This window comes from Miniopterus natalensis, chromosome 14, assembly GCF_054644295.1.
Source record: "Miniopterus natalensis isolate mMinNat1 chromosome 14, mMinNat1.hap1, whole genome shotgun sequence".
Taxonomy (NCBI): Eukaryota; Metazoa; Chordata; class Mammalia; order Chiroptera; family Miniopteridae; genus Miniopterus; species Miniopterus natalensis.
In genome coordinates this window covers 40,935,256-40,958,664 of record NC_142094.1, presented here as the reverse complement: position 1 = coordinate 40,958,664, position 23,409 = coordinate 40,935,256, and the positions used below count along the sequence as shown (strand labels likewise).

Here is a 23,409-nt window from a genome sequence, read left to right as displayed (position 1 = left end):
TTGGTACCTATGTATAGTTTTAATTTTCATCTTTCTTAAAATGAGTGAGGCTGAGCATATTTTTATATATTTAAATCTCTTGTCTGCTCATAGCCTTTGCCCATTTTTATCTTATTGATTTGTAACACTTCTTTATAAATTAGGAAAATTCGCCCTCTGTCTGTAACACAAGTTGCAAATAATTTTCCCTTGTTTGTCTTTTTTTTTTTTGTCTTTGCTCATGGTGGGTTTTGCAATGCGGAAAATTTTTATTTTTATGGACTTGGATTTATCACCCTTTCCTTTGATGGCTTCTGTGTTCTGTGTTATACTTAGGCCTTCAGCAGGGGCTTTTGTAACCTCTCAGAGAGGAGGCGTCAGTCACTGTGCCAGAGAGAAGAAAGGGAATTGGGGGCGGGATGCACTTCCAGCCTCCTCTGCCTACACAGCAGATGAGCCATCTGCTCTGGAGAGCGAGCACACCCATTGTCCAGCAGCTCCTTCACCCAGGCCCAGTTCCAGCTACACTCAGGTACTCTGCACCTTGCTGCTCGGAGTGTGCTCTGCAGCCCAGCAGCACTGGCAACACCTGGAAGCTCATAAGATGCAGAATCTCAGGCCCCACCCCAGACTTGCTGGACCAGCATCTGCATGTTAACAGGGTGTCCAGGACTTCCTGTCCCTGGGAAAGCCTGGGATACACGGCGCTGTGTCTTCACTCTCTTTTCCTAGGATCCTCTAGGTTCTAGGATCCCCTGATCCCCAGTGATGTTTCCCTTGGATGCATAGTCCTGATTTTTCAGCTCACCCAGCATGGCCCAATTTGGGGAGTTGAGCTCATGAACCACTCAGGCTCCCTGCCCCCACCCCTACTGTGCTTCACTCACACGTGGCTCCATAAGCAGCAAGAATGGGCGAGGCTGTCAAAGCAGCACCATAAAGAGTATGGGGCCCTGGAGGACATTTCCTCAGTCATAACACGGATCTAGGTTCCCTGGAAACCGAAGACTCCCCTCCACCAGCCCCCACCCCAGGTCTTTAGTATGGAGGGGGAGGTAGGGGCGCTTTGCAGTTAGATCACAGTTTGAGGTTCAGCGTTGCCGCTTAACAGCTGTGCAACCTTAGGTGAATGAGTTTACCCTCTGAGCTCGTTTCTCTCTGTAAAGTAAAGACTCCCTCTTCCTGACATGACTGTGGGGAGGGCCAACGAAGCTCTTGTGGGTGAAGCCCCTGCCAGGGGTTGATCAGATTTCCCTCCTCATCCTGGGGTGGAGAGGAAGACGGGGTCAGAAATTATGTCGAGGACCCAGGGAAGCCAGGGTTCATTCTTTTTAAAACTGTCCTTTGCCTGAACTAGTTCCTTCTTCCCCTGGGGCCCTCACTGTTTTGCTGGGTTTTCAGTGACTAAGTCTTGTAAAGCATTTTATACTTCATGTCACAGTTGCCTTTGGGATGTGACTCATGACAACCTTCAGTGGTCATGTCCAGTAATTCCCCCTGTGGTGATGATGGTGATGAGGAGGATGGTGATGATGGTAATGGTATTATTATTATTATTTATGGAACTTATCATGTGCCAGGTATTGCTCTAAATATTTTATTTACCTTATCTAATATAATCCTCACAACAGCCTGGTGAATAGGTGGCCATTCCCATTACCCCATGTTACAGAGAAGAAAAATACAAGTTCACGAATTGCCCAAGGTCAGCCGAGACTGGTGATGTTGCTGACTGACCCCCAACCCTACTGTGGCCGTAATCTCTCTGCCTTATGAATGACGTTGGAGGCAGAGCCTCTGCCCTGCCACACTTTGCTCACCCTTCTCTTTGCCACCGATATTGCCACCGATACCAAGCCATGAGTCAGGTCATCTCCCTGAGGTTGGGCAGCCCCTGGGGGAGGAGACACTCAGGCCAATGATCCTTAGGAAGAGCCCTTTATGGCTCAAAGTCACCCTCGCAGTGGCTGTAAGTTGCCCTCCGGGGCACAGCTGGGTGTGGAGGGAAGGGGGGGGGGGATAGTGAATTGAGTGCCATCTGCTTGATTGACACCGCTGTCCTGGATGCCCCACCTTCTGTTTCTGTGTCTGATGACTCCTCCATTTCTGCCCCTTCTGATCCCTCCTACACTCAAACGCAGCTGCTCCCCGGGACTCAGTCTGTGGCTCGGGTCTTTCCCTCCTGCCCCAGCTCCAGCCTCACTGCCCTGCACGCTGTCATCCCTCACAGCCAGTGACCCCTTTACATGCCTTCTCAGCCACCCTCTGACCACCTCAAATGCAACTGTCTGAAGGCAAGCTCCTGCTCCCGCCCCCAGCCGGCCCAGTGTCCCTGCTCCTGTCCCTGCCCCGCATTGTGGACCACTCCCTTGCTCTAACTCAGCACACCCAACAATCCCTCTGCCCTTCCCGCCCCCAGCACGTCCCCCACTCCCATTGTCATCACGCTGGGTCAAGCATGAGCTCCGAGGAAAGGGGCCTTCCCACTTCATTTTCTCCCTTGCTTGCCCACCGCTCACTCCACTGCCAGGTAATCTTCTGGAAACACTGCCCTCCCCAGATCAGAAACCACCAGTGACCCCTCTGCCCTCAGTCCTAGAAGCAGTAGATCGCTGCTTCCTGCCCCGTTTCCTCCTCCACCTGCACAAACTCTCCTCTCCAGGCAAACTCGGTGCCCCCTCGGTGCCTTTGTCTATGCCATTTGCCTGCCTGGTGCACCACCTCCTCTCTCTGCCTGGCTCAGCCATAGAATGCAAGTCTCGGAAACACAGTCCTTGGAGTCAGAAAGACCCGTGTTTGAGTCTGTCTCCACCATTTACTAGCTCTGTGACCTTGGGCATTAACTTAACCTCTGTGCCCCTCAATTTCTCCATCTGTAAAATGAGGTAACACTATCTCTCAGGGTTGCCATAGGGTTTAGTCAAGATGATGGTTGTAAAAGGGAATGCTTCCTGTAAAGCCTGGCCATACTAAGTGCTCTTTAAACCAGAGTCATTGCTGTTGTTACTCTGACCCTTCAAGTCCCCATTTAGGTATCTCCTCCATCATGAAGACCTCCCTGATTACTGTAGCCTCTTCCATCCTGATTTCACAGCAATTCCATGATGTGCTGTCCTGTCCTGCCCTGCTCTCAGGGGTTCTGCTAGCTGTGGGATCTTAGGCAAGTCCCCTTCATCTGTAAAATGGGCATGAAAGTAGTACCCATCTCGTGGGGTTGTGGTAAGGGTTAATGAGTGAGGGTTAATATGTGAAGTGCCTGCCATATAGAAAGTGCTGTAGGAGTGTTTAGTATTAGTTTTACTGTGGTCCCATGGTATCTCCTCTACCTATCTATCCCTCGTGCTGTCAAATGGACTGTAAGCACCCCAAGTCAGGGGTGGATACTCCTATTTCCCTGGGGCTTCCCACAGCACCCAGCACTCAGCAGGGCCAGTGGCTTCTGAGCCTCACCCACTGGGCCTTCCCAGCTGGCTGCCTACAGCCACTGACAGTTCCACTGGACTCTGAGACCTTCGAGGCTCCCTTAATGCCAAGATGCCAAAGTCAGGGTGGGAATGGGAGTCCCCAGAGGTGCCTCTCATAGGGGCTGTGACCTCCAGAGCCCCCTGCCCTTGAACACCCTCCTGTTTCTCCCAGGCCCCCACCCTCCCAGTGTCTCCCCCAGGGACTCAGGGGAGCCCCTCTCTTCTGCAACTAGCAGCTTCTCCTCTCCCCGAGCAGCTGCCTCCCTCTAACTTGGTGAGGGACCCCAGGGCAGAGTGCAGCTACAAGGAGCCAGAGGCAGAATTAGGTGCTGACACGGGCCGGGGGCCAGTGCTGGGTGTTTATTGCCAGTGCCATCGACCCGCACAGCTCGCTGTTTATCTGTCTTCCTGACACACCTAATTACCCAGGTTGCAGCTGCCAGAGCGCTTGCTCTTCCTAAATCACAGGCTCCCATCCCTCCAGTCGCCCAGGCCTCGGGCCTCTGCCTGCAGAAGGGCCGCCATTGATTTTGCCGTTCCCATTTATGATCTACAAGGCTCCGCATCGCTGCTGCACATTTTACCTTAATTAGTTTATTCTTCTGGGCGTCCTCGGTCAGCCCAGAAGCCAGGAGGCTGGAACGGAGGAAGAGGCTAACGGCCCTGGCCACCCCAACCCCTCTGGCCGCAAAGCCCAGAGCCTGGCCAGACAGCAACACCCTAGGACAGCAATTTGCTAAGAACAGCACTAGTTCCTCAGGATGCTGATAGGTGAGCTGCCAAAAGGGGTTCTGTGACCAAGTTCATTTGGGAAAGGCTGGATTAAATATAATTACGCAGGTAATTTATTGCAGGACTTTTCAAAGTTTTAATAGACTGACATCCATTGTGAATCCCCAAGAAGGAGATGGAAGGTGTGATCTTCCCCTAACTCTAACGATCACCAAGTCTTTTCTCCAGGCAGCTCACAGAGGACAGGGTTCCACAAAGCACACTTTGAGAAATATTGTTTTGGGTGGAATTGGAGGCGATGAGGCAAACGAGGGTAGAGTCACCTGGGCCCGTTTTCTCCTCCTGTCCAGCTGAGGCAGAAGTCAGTGGCTGAGCCATTTCCCCCACTAAACGCAAAGGTGCCCATCAGAGCCGCGCAGAGCCCCGGCTGCCGGCAGCTGCCCTCTCACCTGGCCACGCTTGGTAGAGCTGAGTCTTGGTATTTCAGGGGAGACTAGACCAGCTGAAAGGACGGTCTAAAGGGGCCCCGGTTTGACAGAGAAGGGCAAGGGTCACTCGGTTGGTGACGGCTGGAGACCGGGCAGCCTGCAGGGCCACTCGGAGGCCCCCCAGGCATCAGGAAGTGATGACAAGGCTGCCACTGCCTTGGGTACAGCCGCGAGAATCGCAGTCTGGGTCCACAGTCCCTGTCTGCAGTCCTGAAATCCACGGTGCTCTGAAAGCCTCAAGTGCTTTTTTTGTGTTTGCGGGAAAATGAACTAATAGCAAAACCTGTCCTGAGCTGACGTGAGCTATTTATGGCTTTATTTATCCCACTTCATGTGAATATTCATATATTTCACTGCAGAAATATTAATGTGTTTAATTATGGGGTGCCGCCCCAGCCCCTGCTGGGGGTGTTATGTAATAAACGGTGTGTGCACTGTTACATTTCTAAACCAGGAAAGAAAAATCTGAATTTCTAAATGCCTCTGACCCCTAGGGATTACTACAAGGGGCTGCAGACTTAGGGGTACAGAGCTACCAGTGAGCAATTCGGGGTGCCGGACCTGGGGCCAGGCTTCAGTGCGATTTCTCCTATAATTCCCACATTGATGCTGTGGGGGAGGGGGAACAGCTGTCACCCCCAACTCTCATAGAGGAAATGAAGGCTGGGAGAAAAGAAAGAACCGGCCCAGGCCCCTGAGCTCCCGCAGTCCAAGTTGCACCTGTGCTTCTGTCGGGACTCAGCCCCTTAGTTGCCCCAGTGGGCATCCCTCCCGAGCCACAGCAGCTCTGCACAGACCCCCTGCAGCTCCCCAGCCCAAGCCTCCAGCTGAACAAACACCTGTTGGTCTCCTGCTTCCCGCTCTGCTCATGAAGGGCCTTTCCCTCCCAGGGTGTCTGGCGAACATCCCTGAGACCAACTCCAGACCCCGCAGGCTAGGCACCAGCCTCCATGGGGCCCCAAGGTGTTAGGAAGCCCCATGTGAGGCCACCCAGAGGGCAAACCCTTTTGTCCTCTCCTGGGCAGAGCCACCGGAGGGGTCGTTTATACACTGCCCTCACCCACACATGCTCACACTCATTCACTATCACACACCTACTCATGTCACACTCACACTCCCTCACATACACTCACACTCCTCAGATTCGCACACTCACTCTCCCACTCTCACTCTCCCACATTCATTATCATTCATTCATTCACTTATTCATTCCCACACTGGCTCTCACCAAACCCGTGCAGTGGAGACCTTATGTCCCTAAAGGACCTTAAGAGCATCTCGTCTATGAAATGGGAATAATTTATTTCTGTCTAATACATACCACTTTAGGAGCTCTATGCTAAACCTTTAATGTGCATCATCTCATTTATTCTTCAAGGTAAACTGAATGCAGTTATTGTCATTCCCTTTTATTAAAAAAAAAAACAAAAAAACTGAGGCTCAGAGATGCTAAGCAACTTGCCCAAAGTCAACAACTAAAACCTAGAAGTAGAATCTGGGTGGAACTGAGACTGAGCCTCTGCCTCATTTACTCTAAACCCCAAGGTCTTAACCACTGTGCCACGCTGCTCCCTTTAGGCTCGGCCCATTGCCTGTCCCCTGGGCCAGCCAAAGAGTCAAGTCCAGGGTCTCTGTCCCCAAGTCCACTCTTCCCCAAGCTCACCTTCCCCAATTCCTTCAGCTGCTACTCTTCTGTGTTTCTGTTGCAAGTCCTTGAGGGTATAATATGATCCCTCCTAAAATATGAATGCTCTGGATCTCACATTTGCAAGAAATAAACTAAGGGTGAGGGCAGAGGGGAGAGCTCTGCTTTAGTGGTCTCAGAAGGACTTGAGCTCCTGCCACCGGAAGTTCCTCACCACATCCCAGAATAAAGCTTCTTGGCCATAAATGAGCTTCAGGAGGCCACAGACCTCCTGCAATTACACATGGCATGTTGTGTGGTGCAGACTCCCTGAGCTGAGGGGCCTTAGCCTACATCTAGTTCTCAAAGGGGTCAATATCCCAAAGAGGTGGAGACCACTACCTTGTAGGGCTCTCTGGTCCTGGGAGCAGGGATCTCTCAGGGCTGCCTGAGTGCTGAGCCTACTGCCACCTGGCTCCCTGAGGGTGGAGGTGACAGACCTGTCAGAGCTCAGCTTCCAGTCTTTCCATGATCAGGACTTAGAGACCCACACAGTTTTTTCTGAGGCCCAAATCAGGTCCTGCAGTCCAGCAGAGAATGTAGCTCTTGGACAAAGAGACATTCTGGGTTGAGTTTGGGTGCTGAAATATTGGCAATCCTAGATCTCCCTGACGATGTGATAGGAGCACATGCAGACAGTGAAATCCAGCTGTGAGGGTCATCTCAGACACATGGTAGCAGTAACATCTCTTCCATAGTTCCTAAGGCTGGGCTGACCCATTTTCATAAGCCTCAGAGTCTCTGCTCTCAACTGAGAATGTCTGACAGCCCCCCAAACACAGGAGTCTCGCCTGCTTGAGTGAATACTACAAGGAGTGCTCACCCTGAGCAGATGACCCATCCACCTGTGGCCCTAACCCCTGTGGCAGGTACTCCGAGACATACCTGTTGGACGGTCCACCGTCCACCAGCCTCCCTTTCCTCCTCTCTCCAGGGGTGGCCACGTACACGGACAAGTTGTTCAAGTTCCGCAATAGCAGGTGGGAAGACATCCTGAGCGACGAAGTCAACGTAGCCCGCGGTGTGGCCAGCCTCTTTGCCGGGCGCTCTGTAGCCTGTGTGGACAGGACGGTGAGTTCGGGGCTACACGATGGGCCTGGGGCGAGGGGGGACATGGCCATGTGAGAGCCAGAGGGAGGCCAACCGGCAGAATCCCCATACAGAGTGTGGCTTCCAAGAGCAGAGCCGAAGGCTGCACCATCTCAGCAGCTCCCAGTGTCTTGCACATAGTAGGTACTAAACAGTAACAACCAATACTTGCAGGATGAGTTACAATATACTTTCACATTCTTTCTTCTGTGAGGCCCTCCCAGCAACAAGTGAGGAAACTGGCCAGGAGCTGTCATCCACTGGACAGTGTCACCGAGGCCCAGCTTAGAGCAGCGACTTGCCTGAGGACCCAAAATGGATGGGTGGTGTGGCTAGGACCTGAGTCAGAATCTTCTAGCTCTAAACCTGTGCTTATTCATTCATTCAACTAATATTTGTTAAGTGCCTACTATGCGCCAGGCATTGAGCCACAGGGCCCCCTGTAAATATTGAACAAATGAAAGCATGACAAAAGGGCACACGGGTGGGTGAGTGGGAGGCTGCCACAGTGTACAGGTACTTTAGTTCATCAATAGCTCCATCAATGTTTTCCTGCCCTGCTAGTCACCCTGCAAGAAGGGTGGGGAAGAAAGGCCAAGTGGGGAGGAGCTGGAGCAGCTGCAGCCATCTGCCCTGTGGGGCCACCCCTGCCACGCTTATGTCCCAGCCAGAGCTGGAGGCTTGCTGTGGAGGTGATTTATCCCTCCTGTCACCTGCTCCCCTGCCACCCCCTCCTTGACTTTACAAAACAGTCATCACTAAATCAGGGACCCAGCTGCTGCCCAGCTTCCACGGAGCATCCCTGGCCCCCATTCTGGAGCAGGGGCAAGGGGGCTGGCTCATTTCAGGATTGAGCTGGCACAGAGGGGATTGGGGATTCAGCGTGAACCTTCACAGCAGGGGCCGCCAGAACGTGGGAGAAGGCAGGTGCCAGGTATAAATATTTATTTCTTAACAAGCTGGTGCTGAGAAGAGAAGCCAAGCTGGGCTGTGAAGCCACATTTAGCCCTGACCTGAATCAGTGCCACCTGGACTCCTGCTTGGCAGGAGGGAAGGGAGAGGCGGCTTTGTGAGCGGCCCCAGAGAGTGGGGAGGGTCTGAGGGGTGCCAGGCCCGCAGCTGCTGGGGGCCTCTACCCAGGCTCCTACTGGCTTCCTGTCTTGGACTTTCAGGAACAAGGCTTCCCACACTCTGCTAAGGTGGGAGCCTTCTCAGAGCTGGTGGGAGGGCCTGAAGGTTAATCACAAAGAGATGCGCTCTCTGTCCTAACAAGGTCATCTGCACACCCACACATTTAACCACAGGACAAAGGCACCATGCGAAATACAAAAAAAAAAAAGACATTGGCACGCAGCACGGTAGGCGGGCACTTAGCAGCTCGCTCGGTCCCTGCTCAGCCGGAGCCTCAGCCTGTCTGCCACCAGCAGAGGGGTTGCTCTGAGTCCGCCGCCACCTTGGCAGTCCCTGGGGCCTGAGAACTGTGGAAGGGAGGAGTAGGGAGAGGTCAAACCCAGTCTGGAAGTTGAGAGAGAGGAATGCAGCGTGATGTAGGAAAATGCGAGAGCGATCGTGACAATAGCTATCACTTATTAAACTAACAACGTGTCCAGCCTGTGCTAAGCGGTTTGTAAGCATCATCTCATTGAATCCTTCTAAGCCTATGAGGTAGATGCTCTCCTTCTTCCCATTTTACAGATACAGAACTAGCCCTTGGAGCCATTAAGTAACTTGACCTTGGTCACATAGTAAGTGGCAGGCAAAGCCAAGAATCGAGTCCTGCCTGCCTGAAAATGAATCTGACACCCTTTTACTCCTCGGCTACCCCTGCCTCTGAGTGAACCTGTATCAGACACAAATTTCTCACCACAAGTTCGGTCATGGCGTTTGCCCTGCTCCTTTCTCACCCCCACAGCCCCCACCTGGGGTCTTTTAGTCTACCTGGTCAGTGGGTTTCAAAGTGTAGCCCCCAGCCAGCTGAATCAGCATCGTTAGAAATGCACATTCTCAGGCCCCATCCATTCCACCGCCCAGGCTGCTGAATCAGAAGCCCTGGGGCGGGGCCCAGCCGTCTGGGTTTCAGCTATAGCCCTGCAGGTGATTCCCATGCCAGCTCCAGCCTGAGGACCATCGCACCAGGTAAACGTCTCACCCCTACCACCTGCCGTTCCCTCGCTCTCCCATTCCAGCCCTCGTTTGTTCTCTGCCCGGAGCCTGGAACACTGCCTGCCCTTCATCTTCAGCTGCCTCGTCACTCACCCACCTTTCTGGATCCAACTCAAAGCCAATCTCTTACAAGAAGCGTTCCCTGATCGATAATGATTATGCCTCACGTTTATATAGCATTTTTATCTTTCAAAGACCTTTCACATGCATTGTCTCATTTTATCTTCTCAACAACCCTGCCAGGAGGGTTCTCCCTGGCAGGGAGGACATGACCCCCATTTAACATGTGAGGAGGTGCAGCAGAAGCGGGCGAAGAATCTGCCCAAGGACAAGGAGCCAGTCGGGTAGGGCCTGGACCAGGACCCAGGCTAATGGCCCTAGACCAGCAGTTCTCAAAGTGTGGTTCCTGGACCAATAGTGACAGCTTCACCTGGGAACCTGTTAGAAATGCAAGTTCTCAGGGCCACCCCAGACCTCCTGAGTCAGAAACTCCAGGGATAGAACCCTGCATCTACGTTTTAACAAGCCCTCCACGTGTTAAGCTAAATGGAGGGACCCACTTTCCTAGACCCAGAGCCACAGAAACACCTTCCTTTTCCTGGAATGACCTCCATCTCTCCCTCCCAGAATGATGTGGTCAAGTTCACACGTGAATTCCTGCCACCTCCTATAACTGTCACACACCTATGTTTGTCACCTTAACCACCCCAATACATGGAAGTAAGGAACTAGGTATAAGTGAATTTTATAAATATCCTAATTTCTAACGGAGTGCATTTCCGTTTATTTAGGCTTTAACCACCGATTTGTTGATGAAATTGCTAACAGCTGGTAGGGTCAGGAACAGTTACAGTGATGGTGCGCTTTCCCCTTTGGCCCCATTCATTCACTCTTTATCCAGTCATTCCACACACGTATGCCAAGCTCCTGTGACCCCAAGAACCTCTCACACTTTTCCCCTAATCGTGAAGCCATGTTGCAAAGCCGTGCATCGCAAACTCCCATTGTGCACAGGAATCACCTGGGCGTCTTGTGAAAATGCAGGTCTGGGTGGGGCCTGAGAGCTCTAACGTGATCTCAGATGACACCAGTGCTGCTGGTCCAGGGCCCCCTTTGAGTTAAAAGATTTGTAAAACATCAACTCCCAAGTAGCAGGATAGAGACGCAACCAAAAAAGAAAGGGTATACAAGTCCTTAGGGGGCAGCGCTGCCACCTTCTCCAGCTCTGTCCCCTGACATGCCTGCCTTGCATTTTACATTCCAGCAACACTGAGCAAACTGCCTGTGGTTTCCCTACATACATCATTCTCTGTCTCATCTCTGCCTGGAAGGTTCTTTCCCCTCCACTTCACCTGGCTGAGACTCCTCTTAGAAAACCTCTTCTGAATTTCCAATGGCTAGGTGCCCTTCCTCTGGGTTAGGAGCCCCTCTTCTGTGCACCCAGGGAACCTTGAACGCACTCTCTCAGATATATATAATTGTATGATTGTTGACGCTTCTGCATCCCCCAGGACACCCCGAGGTCCTTTGGTGGCCTCACCCACCAAGTGGCTCTTAATTAGCTTTCCCAAAGGATATGGTCCCAAAGAACAGATGAAGTCAGTGACCAGTTAGTTGGAACGGGGCTGTGCCAACGGGGCCATCGGGTAAGAAACAGAAGCAAGCAGGAGGGTTGCAAAGAGGGGCTGACGGAGCACACTCTCGCCTTGAACTCAGCCGTTTCTCTTGCACTGTTTTGTGTTTACGGCTTGCCTTTAAACTCGGCTACAAGCAGCCTAAGAATGAAGACCTTGTCTTAGGTACATTCATAGCAGAGCACCTTGCACGTAGTTAGAGCTCAAGAAATACCTACTGTCTGATTAATTGGAGGGAAATGTTGAGAAGGGTGAGAGGAAAGCTAGAAACTGATTTGGAAACTGTGTGGATCTCTTGGGGGAGAGGAGGCATCCATTGAAGGAATAACACCATTATAATGACGGGCAGGAAAGAACCTTTCATCAGCAGTGTTGTGGACTACAGAAGAGTGACTACGGCGCCAAGGAAATGCAAAGGAGAAAATATCTGAGACGGAGTTATAAACGCAGAAGCAGTATAATATTTCTTTCTATATAATGCGGGGAAACAAAGGAATGGAAGAGGGAAGGAAGACCCCTGCATATCTGAGCCTCGTGCTACCAAGATAGAGGAATGAAGAAGCAAAGGGTGGGAAGGGGGAGGGAGATGTCTCAGGAATTTGCTTGTCATCTCGGCTGGAGTGAGCCTGAATGAGAGAGAGACAGAATAATGGGAGCTGGTAGATCAATCAATCAGCAAATATTTATTGAGCAGCTACCCTGGCTGGCAGCTTGAGAGAGCTCAGCTGGAGGGAGGCACATTAGAAAATTGTCTATAAAAAGGTGGTTGTGGGGGAGAGGGAGGGATGTGCTCTTCTGGAACAGGATAGAAAAAGGAGGGTGGCTTTTTTGTGGGGCTCCAGGGGGCATCGTGCACTTTGTAGCCTCTGTGAAAAGCCCCTCTGGAGTTGTGCAGTGCACAGCCTGCCAGGCCATGCACACCAGACCCAGGGAGAAGAGCCCAACCCCGTGAAAGAGCTGTGGTCCTGCAAGAGGAGGGAGACAGCTTCTTTCTGGGGGAAAGACCTCCATGAGCCAGATGGGCCTGCTCACCTCCTTCCCTTCCTCCTCAGGGCTCCGGACGCTACTCTATCTACATCGCCAATTATGCCTACGGTAACGTGGGCCCTGATGCCCTCATTGAAATGGACCCCGAGGCCAGTGACCTCTCCCGGGGCATTCTGGCGCTCAGAGATGTGGCTGCTGAGGCAGGGGTCAGCAAGTATACAGGTATGCAGAGTGACATGGGAGGCTACGAGCTGGAGGGGTGAGGGCTGGGGCTGTGGGGCAGGCCTTACAAGGCTGAGTCTAGTTCATCAGAGACCATAGGAGAGGATGGGTTGGTGTCCCTGGGGAGGAAGAATGAAGACTTTATTCCATCCCACCACCCACAGAGGGCTCCTCCAACGTTGCCTCTCCAAGGGTTGATGAGATACCTGGCAGGTGTGGGCTTTAGGGGACCCCTTGGGGTGCATGGGACATAGGGTATGAATGCTGTAATATCCTGTCCCTGGAACCTCTTGCTCCATTCCCTGCTGTGACCCAAATGACAGGTGAACAGGTTCTGTAGGAGAAAACTGACAAGTCACAAAGGCTGAGATTTAAAGCATTCTTTATTGCCAAGAGCAGATGAAATTATTTACTTACACATAAGCAGCCAGGAATTGAGTGCAAGCTAAATCCCTAAGCTTCAGCTGGGTCCCGTCTCGGATAACTGAGCTCAAAGAATTGTGTTCTTGTTCCAAAACCTCTCCGGCACTTTTTTGGAAGGCCAGCTCCCCCCTCACCACCACCACCTCTTTCTGGATGGAGGACCTATTGTCAGAGTCTCTGACAGGAAGATCTTTCTAGGGAAGGCTGTTTTTCTAATTCCAGCACGGCTGCTGACTAAACTCTGATAATCTGCCAATAGACTGCTGATGGCAGAGCAACCCAGCTTCTGTTCTGGGTGCCAGAAATCAGGAAGCCAGAGCTGTGCACAACAGCTTCTCCCATGAACTTCAGCCTCACTCACACCACATCTGCCCTCTGGACTGAGAAGTTCTCTTATTGGTTGACCTTCCCCATATATCCATCCCAGTTTGCACCACAGGCTTAAGGTGGCAGCGTGCCCGAATCCAAATCCTGGGGCCGGGGGGATACGTGAGAGGTCATTTGGGCTGTCCCTCTGCCTCTAAACACCTGGGTAGTGGCATAATCTAAAAGTCCTACCCAGAAAGGATTGTCACAGCCTTCCCTGAGTTTATGATGCCTTCCTCTAGCCAACTTTCCTCCTCGGTGAAAGGGGGAGATTGATGTTGGCCTGTCTCACAAAGTTTGTGGGAACATATGACTAGACAATAAAATAGTCTGCGCAGCTCAACCCCCATCAAAGCCCTCCAGAGCTCCACACATGGATGTGCAGCGGAAAGACTGAGTGTCAGTAATAAACTATGTTTTCCTGGGAAAGGAACTAAACATGCAGGAGCTTCAGCCTAGATTTGTACAATCTGTTTTTCTGAATAGGTCCCAGTTCTGTGCACTGGGCTGGCTTGGCAATTAAATGCCTTGATCTGCAGGAGAAGGAGGGAGGCCTGGGTGGATGTAGCACTTGAAAATGATGAGATGGAAGGGAGGCAAGGTCTGGGAAAGAGGGTTATACACAGAATAAAAGAATTCAGAAGGTTGTAGCTGGGTTTGAGCATGAAGGGGACATTGTTCACGCTGGCTGGGCTGGCAGAGGGGCTGGCAGGAACCAAGGAGGGGGAAGGAGGGGACCAAGAGGAAACAGCTGAGGAGCATGGATGGGGATGGGAGCAGCAGCCAACTGTGCCGGGCTGTGCTGGAAGGACAGGGGCAGCTCAAGGAAGGGACAGCAGCTTCTGTGGAGCTCACAGGCAGGCCAGGGCAGCTGGCATGCCCAGAGGACACGTTAGAGCAGCTTTGCAGACTTCCAAAAGCCATTTGGCTGACAAGAATGTATTTGGCCCACCAAGTTACTATTATGTCTGCCCGCCTTCCACAGCTCACCCTTTCCCTGCCTGCCAAGCCCCCCAACTCTACCCTGCAGCCCCTGTTGTCATTCCATTAACAACTCGTGGACATCTGGCTGGACAACTAGCCCAGAGCACCCCCTGAGCCCTAGGAATGGACCCCAAACGTAAGGACCACCACCAGAGCCCAGCCTGAATGCTGAGGCTCTGGCACATGGCCAGTGCCATGGGGACTGGGAATGGGTGAGGAAGCAGGCCGCGAGGGGCAGGGCCCTGAGCAGGCTGGGAGAGTAGCAAGCCATGGCCAGATGTGCAGTCAGGGAGCCGCAGGTCCCCGGAACCAAGACACACAACACCCATCTGCTGGACAGACCTCAGAGAACTCCCCATTTTACCAAAGAACAAATAGAGGTCCAGAGACAGAAGGGACTTGCCCAAGGTCACACAGGAGGGTGCAGAAAAACTAGCAGTTAGAGCCCCATCCTCCAATGCCTAAACTACACCAACCAGCTGACCTTTCTGATGACCCTCAGTTTGACAAGAGCTGGTGAAGGAGAAAGGCCCCATATCCACCGGGAACACAGCCCCAGGGACTGGCACTCAGCTTCCATTATGGTCTCCAATTGGCTGATGCGGCTGCCTGGCCTGGGGTGCCCAGGGCAGCATGGGGAGCCCCAGCAGCCCTATCCTCAGCAGCCCAGGGTGATGGCACTGCTGTCGCCGGCTGTCCAGCTCCTCGGGAGGGGGAGGGGAGGCCTCCTCTCCAGACGGGATGCCTCTGGCGACAGCAGCTCTGCTGGGTCACAGTGCCATCTAGCGGCCAGTATGCCTACTCTCGGGGGACTCAGAGGACTCGAGGGCCCCTGGAGGGTGCTGTTGGGAGAGCCACTGGCGCTGAGTTGAGCTGGGGGAAAGCCACTCCCCATGGTTTCTGGTTCGATGAAAATCCCAAACCCTGACTTCCGCAGCTGCTCACAGCCTCTTGGAGCCTGGAAAGTGAGGGGAACTACCCTTCCTGGGAATCCTGAGAATCAGTTCTCCCTGTGGCAGAGGGCCTGGCATGGAACCCAAGGAGGGGGAAGATGGGGACCAAGAGGTCTGCACCGCCTCTGGGGCCCAAGTGACCTTGGGCAAGTCCCTTAGCCCCTGTGAGCCCCTTGAACTAGCCATCTAACAGCTGCTTGGACAGTATCTGGAGCCAGAGGGCCAAGTACAGATTCTGCCTCCACCATGTCCTGTCCAGGCAGCAGTAGAAGTGTGATTATTACCCTCTGAGGGCCTCAGTTTTCTCACCTGCAAAATGGGGTTATTGTGAGAATGAAAGGAGGTAAACATGGACATGCCAGGCACAGGGCCTAGCACACAGGCAGTGCCCACGAAGTGTAGCAAACAGCAACACCCTCCTCCCCTGAGGACCCGACAGTGATGCCAGGGCCCTCTGCTGGGCATCTCCTGGATGTAGGGAGTGCCATGCTGGGCACAGGGGGAAGCACAAAGAAAGTAGGCCTAGCCCCTGCCCTGGAGGCATTCTCCATGTGTGCCCAGCCTGTCCTCCAGCCCTGGGCACAAACATGGGCCTCTTCATCCCTGTCTCCACTGGAATCCATCTCTTCCCTTCTCCCTGACCCTGCCTCCCCCGAACTCCACCCCTCCCCAGGAACTCTGCATTCTGGCCCCACCCTTTAAGGGAGCATCTGCCTGGGCTGCAAGGTGGTTATTAAAGAAGCCTTAAAGAAATTTGAAAAGAAAATGAAGGTGGATTTACGATGTTGGGTGGGGAGTTTCGCTGTTGACTGGGAGCAGTGCAGAACAAAGCGAGGGCAGATCTGATTTATAGGAAGTCATTATTGGAGGAGACAGAGATGCCTAAAGCCCAGCTGAGGCCTTCTGGCCGATCCCCACCAACCAGCTCTGGAGAGGTGACCAGGAGCGGCAGAGTGTGGGCCGCGGAGCCTCCCAGCTTCCCCGCAGGCGCAGCCTTGCAGCGGGAGTGCAGCCAGATCTGACAGCCAGGGACAGGCAGGGTTGGAGTGACAAGCTCCTCAGCCAGGGCCCGGAACCCCTGCCAGGGGTGTCCAAAGCCCTGAGATGCACAGGCTATCAGACACATTGATGATTGACAAGAGGGGACGTCACTTTTCTTTCAAAACAAACACAGACATGTTGTACTATACAAATGCAACCTTTGCACACATTTTCTTCAGCTAAAATAAGAAGTTTTAAAGAAATGTCAAGGCTGTGGCTGGCTCCTCTGGGCCCCTCCAGAAGTACAGATGGCTCCTCTGGCCAGAAGGAACTTTAGTAGGAATGTGTGAGAGTGCACTGTGGGGACAGCCCGGGCTCTGGGGGCACCCAGACGAGGGTTTGAACTGTGATCTATTGCCTGGTGGCTGCCATTGCTCCTCTCTGAGCCTCGGTTTCCTCACCTAGGAAATGGTGAGGTGAGATGAAACGTGTTCAATGTCTGGTACACAGGTTGCCAAAGGAGCTATTCCTGCCACTCCTTTCCCTGCCCTCTCTCCTGAAATGGTTTCTTCCAGCCCCCTCACTGCTGGGGGGTGGGGGCGGTGAGGATAGACTTCCCTCCTGTAACCCCCTGGTGCCCCACGTGTGGGACTCCCCACCCAGCAAACAAATGCCTGTCCTCCTGCCCACCTGCCCCTCAGCATCCTGCAGGGATGGGCAGGGAGGATCGGGGAGCAGTGAATGTCCTTGTCTAATACCCTGTTCAACCGTACACTCGGCACCCTGCCCAGATCTGACAGCTCACAGAGGGCTGGGGGGCATGGGGGCCACGCAACACTAGCACCAACACAGTGTTATTACATGTTAGAACTTTCGGGAAATTTAGGGCGAGAGACCCTGTCACCACCCTGCCCTTACCCCCACACCCCCTTCTCCAACACACACACACACACACACACACACACACACACACACACACACACACACACACGCTGCCCATTCCTCCACCCCTGCATTTTCTAGCGTCTTTGCTACTTTTACAATATTTTGGATGTGCTTGGCAGCCTACAGCCTTGGCGTGCACCAGCATCATATTTCTGTCGAGGTCTCAGCAGACTGCTGTCACAGGTCCAGGTTCCTTGGCCGACAGGCCTCGTCTCAGCCTCAGCCTCCATGATGCCGAGTCTGGATGGGCCCAGGACTCCACTCCCAACCATGTTTGTCCTGGGGCCCAGCCTAGAGGATGCACTGAGGAGCAGAGGTGGAAGGAGCCTTGGAGATCTTGTTCCCCCACCCATTTCACAGGGAGTGGGATCAAGGCCTGGAGAGCGCACTTCCCAAGTTCCTGTGGCCAGAGGGGGTGCAGAGGTGGGGCAAGAACCTAGAGGCTTTTCCTTAGCACAAAGAATCCCCCTGCCTCTTGGTCCCTGTATCCTCAGGCCCACTGTTTGGGGTGGTTCAGCAGCACGCACTCTCTTTCCCACAACCTCTCTTTCCCTTCCTCACCCCCACACCCCGCACCCCCACCCTGTGTGCTGACCCAGATATGGTCTGATAGATGGATGACCTGCACACCAATTGGACTTGAGTCTGCTTCACCCAAGTGCAGGGTTCAGAGGTTGAGGGGTGCAATTCTTGAGGGTAAATGAAGCTGCCCCATGGGGCTCGGGCCCAATGAGCCGATCATCGAAGGGGATGCCGGAATGTGGCAAAAGGAAGAGGGAGCCATGGGGACACATTTTCCCCTGTAACTCCACCTCGCCCACCCAGCCTGGTGGGCCGAGAAGCCTTCAGGAAGAGATGGGCAGGGAGCAGCATTCACACCCAACACAGAACCAGGAGGCCTTGGAAGGCATATTACTCACCCAGCAGGTGGGAAATAGTCCCAGCTAATGACTGTGTGGCACCTGACATTTTCCAAGATACCTTCCAAAAACCAGCTGACAATATTTATGACAGCCCTGAGAAAGAGCTATTATTATTGTCAGTCTTTCTCTTGTGAGAAAACAAGAAGTCTAGAAAGGTCCAGGGCTGTGCCCAAGGTCACAGAGCTTGAACTCCCTGACCTTCAGCCTTTCCCACCACCAGTGCTGCCTCTCGAGCCCCAACCAGGGAACTGCTTGTCCCTAAGAGGATGTGCCTGCCTCAAGTATATAAGAATTCATTGATGTGGAGTGGAGTTTAACTCCTTATTGGGGCATCATTCTCCAAGGCCAAATAGAGATGTTCCTAACTGCCCCTCGGTAGCCCCAGAAGATGTGTGCTAAACCTTAAGAAGGGGAGGACAGGAGGGTGTGACGGAGGAGGGGGAAAGGCAGGGGGAGGAAGGGAAAGGCCCAGGCAAAAGATACTTGCTGAGTAAGGGGCCTCTGTCATTGACCAGGCAGGGGGTGGGAGTGTCAGGCTACACTTAGGATGGATGGATTTTATTGGTTTAAGGAAGACTTACACGATCGACCTGAGAGGAGAGTTACTTTCCCCTGTGGCACCATTGAGGGGTGCAGACTCCTGGCTGCCCCTGCCTCAGACCGCAGGTTGCCCCTCCCCCCCAAGGCTGCTGGGACCAGTGCCCAAGAGGCCGGCTCCCCAACTGTCAACTCACCTGCTCCTAACTGCGCAGCGAACTTGCCAAGAAGGAGTTGTGGGTAACATCTCTGTTATGGTCTGATTGCCATGGCAATAAATTGTCACTAATTAGTAGTGTGGTTACCATGGCAATTTTCTAGTAATTACAGGTTACAAATGGTGGAAGGCTTCAACCCAACCCAATTAGTTAATTAGAAAGATTTAGAATTTTGTCCAAGAGGGAAATAACCTGCTTTGTGGAAAATGAAGGGAATGTGTCACAGCTTGGGAGCCAGAGGCAGAGAGGAAATTGGAGGATGCTGGAGTGGGGCAGCAAGTCCCAGAGTCCCACCTGGAATTTCCAGGGGCCCAGGCAAGGCCAGGAGCTTCTCACTGAAGCCTGCTACTGGGCTGGAGTCTGGCACGACCAGGGCAGGGACAGCTGCCAACAGCCACTCAGCAGCTCCTGTTTGGGCAACAGCGGTGCCCAGGTTGTGGCCCAGCACCCTCCCTGCTGGCTTTAGGACAGGCATCTGAAGGCTCCCCACCCTTCACTGTGGCTCTCCTAATGAAAAGCGCTGGTCGCATCTTGGATGATGCTCCCCAGCGTGTTGTGGACTTAGTGGCTTCATTTTTATGAGACTTGGGCTCGCTTTGAGAGCTAATGAGATTACCTGGGAGGAATCGGGAGGCACAAGGCCCAGAATGTGTTAATGAGAAGGCTCACCATGAGAGTGACAGTGCCATTTGCCCCATCCCTTCCCCTGTCCCCAAACACTGGCCCTTGTGGTCAGGCTCCATGCATTTGCACAGGTGAGAAAGGCCCAATGATTTCCTTCAGATTTCCTTCAGGGACATCTCTCAGAGGACAGGAGGAGCCTGGGGACCAAGAGAACCACCTTCCCAAATTGGCACAGTCGCTTTGTGGAAATCTCTGCTGCACCCAGAGGCAGCAGGCAGGGAGCTCCTGGCCCAACATCACTTGAGTCTGCCTAAGCTTTCATTTACTTAAAAAAAAAAAATCAAGTTCTTCTGTGTGCTCTGATAACTATTCTTACAGCACTGAATAGCCCTTTATTGCAGCACTTCTCAGACTTCACTGTGCACAGAAACCACCAGGGGTCCTGTTCGAATGCAAGGCCTGGTTGGGGAGGGGCCTGAGACTCTGCATTCTAACAAGCACCCACGTGATGCCCCTGCAGCGGGTTCATGGCCCTGACTCTGAGCAGCAAGGTCATAGGATTCACAAAGACCTTTCACGTAGCTCACCTCACTTGATCTCCTCAAAAACCCAGAAATAACAAAAGCAGGTCACATTATCCCCATTTTGCAGACGAGGGAATTGAGGCTAAAAGGGTAACTCAGATTACCCAAGGTCACATCGTCAAATATAAAGCCACGCTGGGGCCCGGCTGGTGTGGCTCAGAGATTGAGCATCAACCTGTGATCCAGGAGATTTCTGTTCGATTCCCGGTCAGGGCAGATGTGGGCTCAATCCCCAATAGAGGGCATGCAGGAGGCAGCCAATCAATGACTCTTTCATCATTAATGTTTCTGTCTCTCTCTCCCTCTCCCTTCCTCTCTCTGAAATCAATAAAAACGTTAAAAAAAAAAAAAGGCCACACTGGGACTAGAATCCATGTCCTGGTCCTGGTCAGGCTATTTTCTGCATTGTATTGCCAATGTTTGGGGGTGTGGTTTTCAGGGCTTTATTTGAACTCCAGTTGTTAGGGTGATTTGTCCACAATGTTGTAAGATTGGACTTGTTGACTTGGGTAGCCCAAAGCTGATCTTGAAGACTTCAGACCCTAATGTAGGTTGGCTTGATTTCTTTCTTTAAATAATTAAATAAATACACTTCATTGGATTTTTTTTCCTTTTAAACTAAAGAAACAATTCTTGTTGGAACAAGCTAAACAATATGAAGACATTCACAAAAAAGGCCAACTACCATCTCTTCTTCCCTCCCCAAATCCTACCCCACCCAGTAGCCAGGATGGCTAAGGATGTAGCCTTTCCCACTTTCCCCCAAACTCAAAAACAAGTTTGCACAAACATGTTCAGAAAAGTCATGTATTTTCCTTTCTTTTTTTTTCTTTTTTTAAAGAAGAGTAAGATTACACAATATGATTACTTGGCAAATGCGGTTTTTTTTAAATCCTCACCTGAGGACATTTCCACTGATTTTTAGAAAAAGAGGAAGGGAGAGAGAGGGGTGGGGGAGAGAGACAGTAACACATCAATGTGAGAAACAGATTGGTTGCCTCCTGTGTTCGCCCCAATCAGGAATCGAACCCGCAACCTAGGTATGTGCCCTGACCAGAAATCAAACCTGAAACCTTTTGGTGTATGGAACGACGCTCCAACCAGCTGAGCCACCCTGCCAGGGCCAAATTGCTTTTTACATAAAAAATATGTCATGGGCACTCCTCCAAATCAGTACATATGGATCCATGCTGTCTTTTTAGTAGCTACAGAATGCTTTGTCATATGTGTGCACCATAATCCAACAACCAGCTGCTGGTGATGGACATGCAGGCTGTTCCCAATTGCTCACTATGTCAAACAAAGCAAGGTACGCATCTTGTGCCTATAGCTGGAGCCTATTCCTGTAAGTTCTTAGAACGGGAACTCACCCCGCGTCTTGACCAGCATATATATAATGAGGTGTGGGTGGGGTTGTCAGGGAAATCTATGACTTAACCAAAATACTGTGGTTAGAGCTGGCTTTAGGGATTATTGTAACTCAGCCATCTCTCTGTTCCCTAGTTCATGGAATCATTCCTTTGGCACAAAGTGACTTAGTCTCACTCCTCATTTGCATCAACATCAGTGTGGTCACCCTCCACATCGGTTTGTGGGACTCTAAGCCCAGATCTGGGCTCAGGGAAGCCTCTGGAAGGTCAGGATCCCCCACCCCGCCCCCAGTCTCTTCTGAGGCATCACTAGCACAGCTGCTCACAGGCCTCACAGGCAGCCACGTCCTCTACACAGAACTGGGGCTTTGCTTCTGCCACTTACTGTGGGCCAATGTCCTCTCCTAGGAGGCCGGGGTGTCAGCGTGGGTCCCATCCTCAGCAGCAGTGCCTCGGATATCTTCTGTGACAACGAGAATGGACCCAACTTCCTCTTCCATAACCGAGGTGATGGCACCTTTGTGGACGCAGCTGCCAGCGCTGGTGAGTGTAGCCGCTGCCCTGTGTCCCTCCGCCCCGGAGACCCACAGGGACTCTGGGCTGCCCTGCCCCCTCTAGAGCATGACCCCAAAGGCCTCAGGGAGAGCGGGACAAATCATCCTCTGCCCGGCACAGGGAAACATTGCTTGTCATCTCCAATTGCACATCCCCTGCCATGGCTCAGGCCACAGGGGTGGTTTGCTAGCAACTGGAATCGGCCCTGTCCCTCTAAGCCCTGCTTGAGTCTCAGCATTAATTTCCCCTCTCTCCATTTCCCCTCCCCACATTTATCTTAAGCATTCAGTTCAATCCAATAACCATTTATTGAGCTCCTGCTGACTGCCAGGCTGGTGCTAAGAGCTGGGGATGCTGACCTGAATGAGGCTAAGACCACCCTACCCCCCCTCCTTTCACACACACAAGGCACTGACATCCTAGACGGGGAAACAGAGAAGAAACAGACGAAGAATGAACAGCTATAAGAAGAAGAAGAAACGATGAAATCCACTCAGAATAGGGCTCCAGACTCCCAGCTCTGCTCCCCTTTCTCGCTTTGTGCTCATCCCTCATCTGCCTCAGGGCCTTTGCATCTGCTGTCCTCTCTTTCTACCTCTCCCCCTTCTCTATCTGCAGAACTTCTTGTTATCCTTCAACACTCAGCTCCCGTGTTATCTGCGCAGCCTCTCCTGCCTCCCTCCGTGCCCCCGGCAGAGATTGGCACGCCCTCCTCTGTGTTCCCGCTGCCCTTGAACGTGCCCCTTGCTCAGGCTTTCACATTGCCATAATAATCCCTCTGTGTCTACAAGGCCTGGCCTCTGTACTGTTCATTCCTGACACATGCTCGGCGTGCAGTGGTCACCCAGTAAATTTTGCTGAATGACAAAATGGACACAGTAATTGTTGATGGATGTAATCAGTCCGCCCTCCGATCACTCCTCCCTGCCCAGGCCCTCCCGCTTTGCCCGTGAATGGAAGGTTTCACTTCACCTCCTTCTTGGTGGCCTAGGGACAAGCTCTGGCCTCCGGAAGAAGAGGTGAGCAGGGACCCAGAGACATAGATCAAAGGTCCCACAAGCTCCAGCTCATGCTGGCAGGAGTATCATATCCCTGAGCTGGTGTCGGTCCATACTCTGTGACAATTGAGGACCTCCTCCCCTAGCTCTGCTCAGAGTCCCCATTTTGAGCACCACGCCCCCCCCCCCCACACACGTGTAGCCAGTTGGCTCCCCATCCTGCCTCTCCCTCGCCTCCTTTCCAGGCAAAGCTGAAGTTGGAGGCGGCTCCCCTGGCCTGTCCTCCCCATCAGCTCTGCTCTCCTAGAGCTATACACTCTGGCAGCAAATTTTCTCATTGCTGAAAAATCATACGATGAAGGCGAGGTGGTGATGGAGAAAACCTAGAGGATTTGATAAGGTGTTAAAGAGATGGAAGCAGAGGTGAGCCAAGGAGTTGGAGTGGGAGAAGGTATCAGGCGGGAGGAGAGAGGAAAGGTGCGAGGCCCGTAATTGAAAGTCAGAAT

The 23,409-nt window shown here is 52.5% G+C and overlaps 1 protein-coding gene across 1 annotated transcript in view; it reads left to right on the top strand.

Annotated features, from left to right (window-relative positions):
• Positions 1 to 23,409, top strand: part of CRTAC1 (cartilage acidic protein 1) — a 129,175-nt gene that overhangs the window by 83,873 nt on the left and 21,893 nt on the right. Inside the window, exons 4-6 of the mRNA XM_087824491.1 lie at positions 7,282 to 7,418; positions 12,286 to 12,442; positions 21,759 to 21,893. Of these exons, the coding sequence (XP_087680617.1) occupies positions 7,282 to 7,418; positions 12,286 to 12,442; positions 21,759 to 21,893 (429 nt within the window). The remainder of the gene's footprint in view (positions 1 to 7,281; positions 7,419 to 12,285; positions 12,443 to 21,758; positions 21,894 to 23,409) is intronic.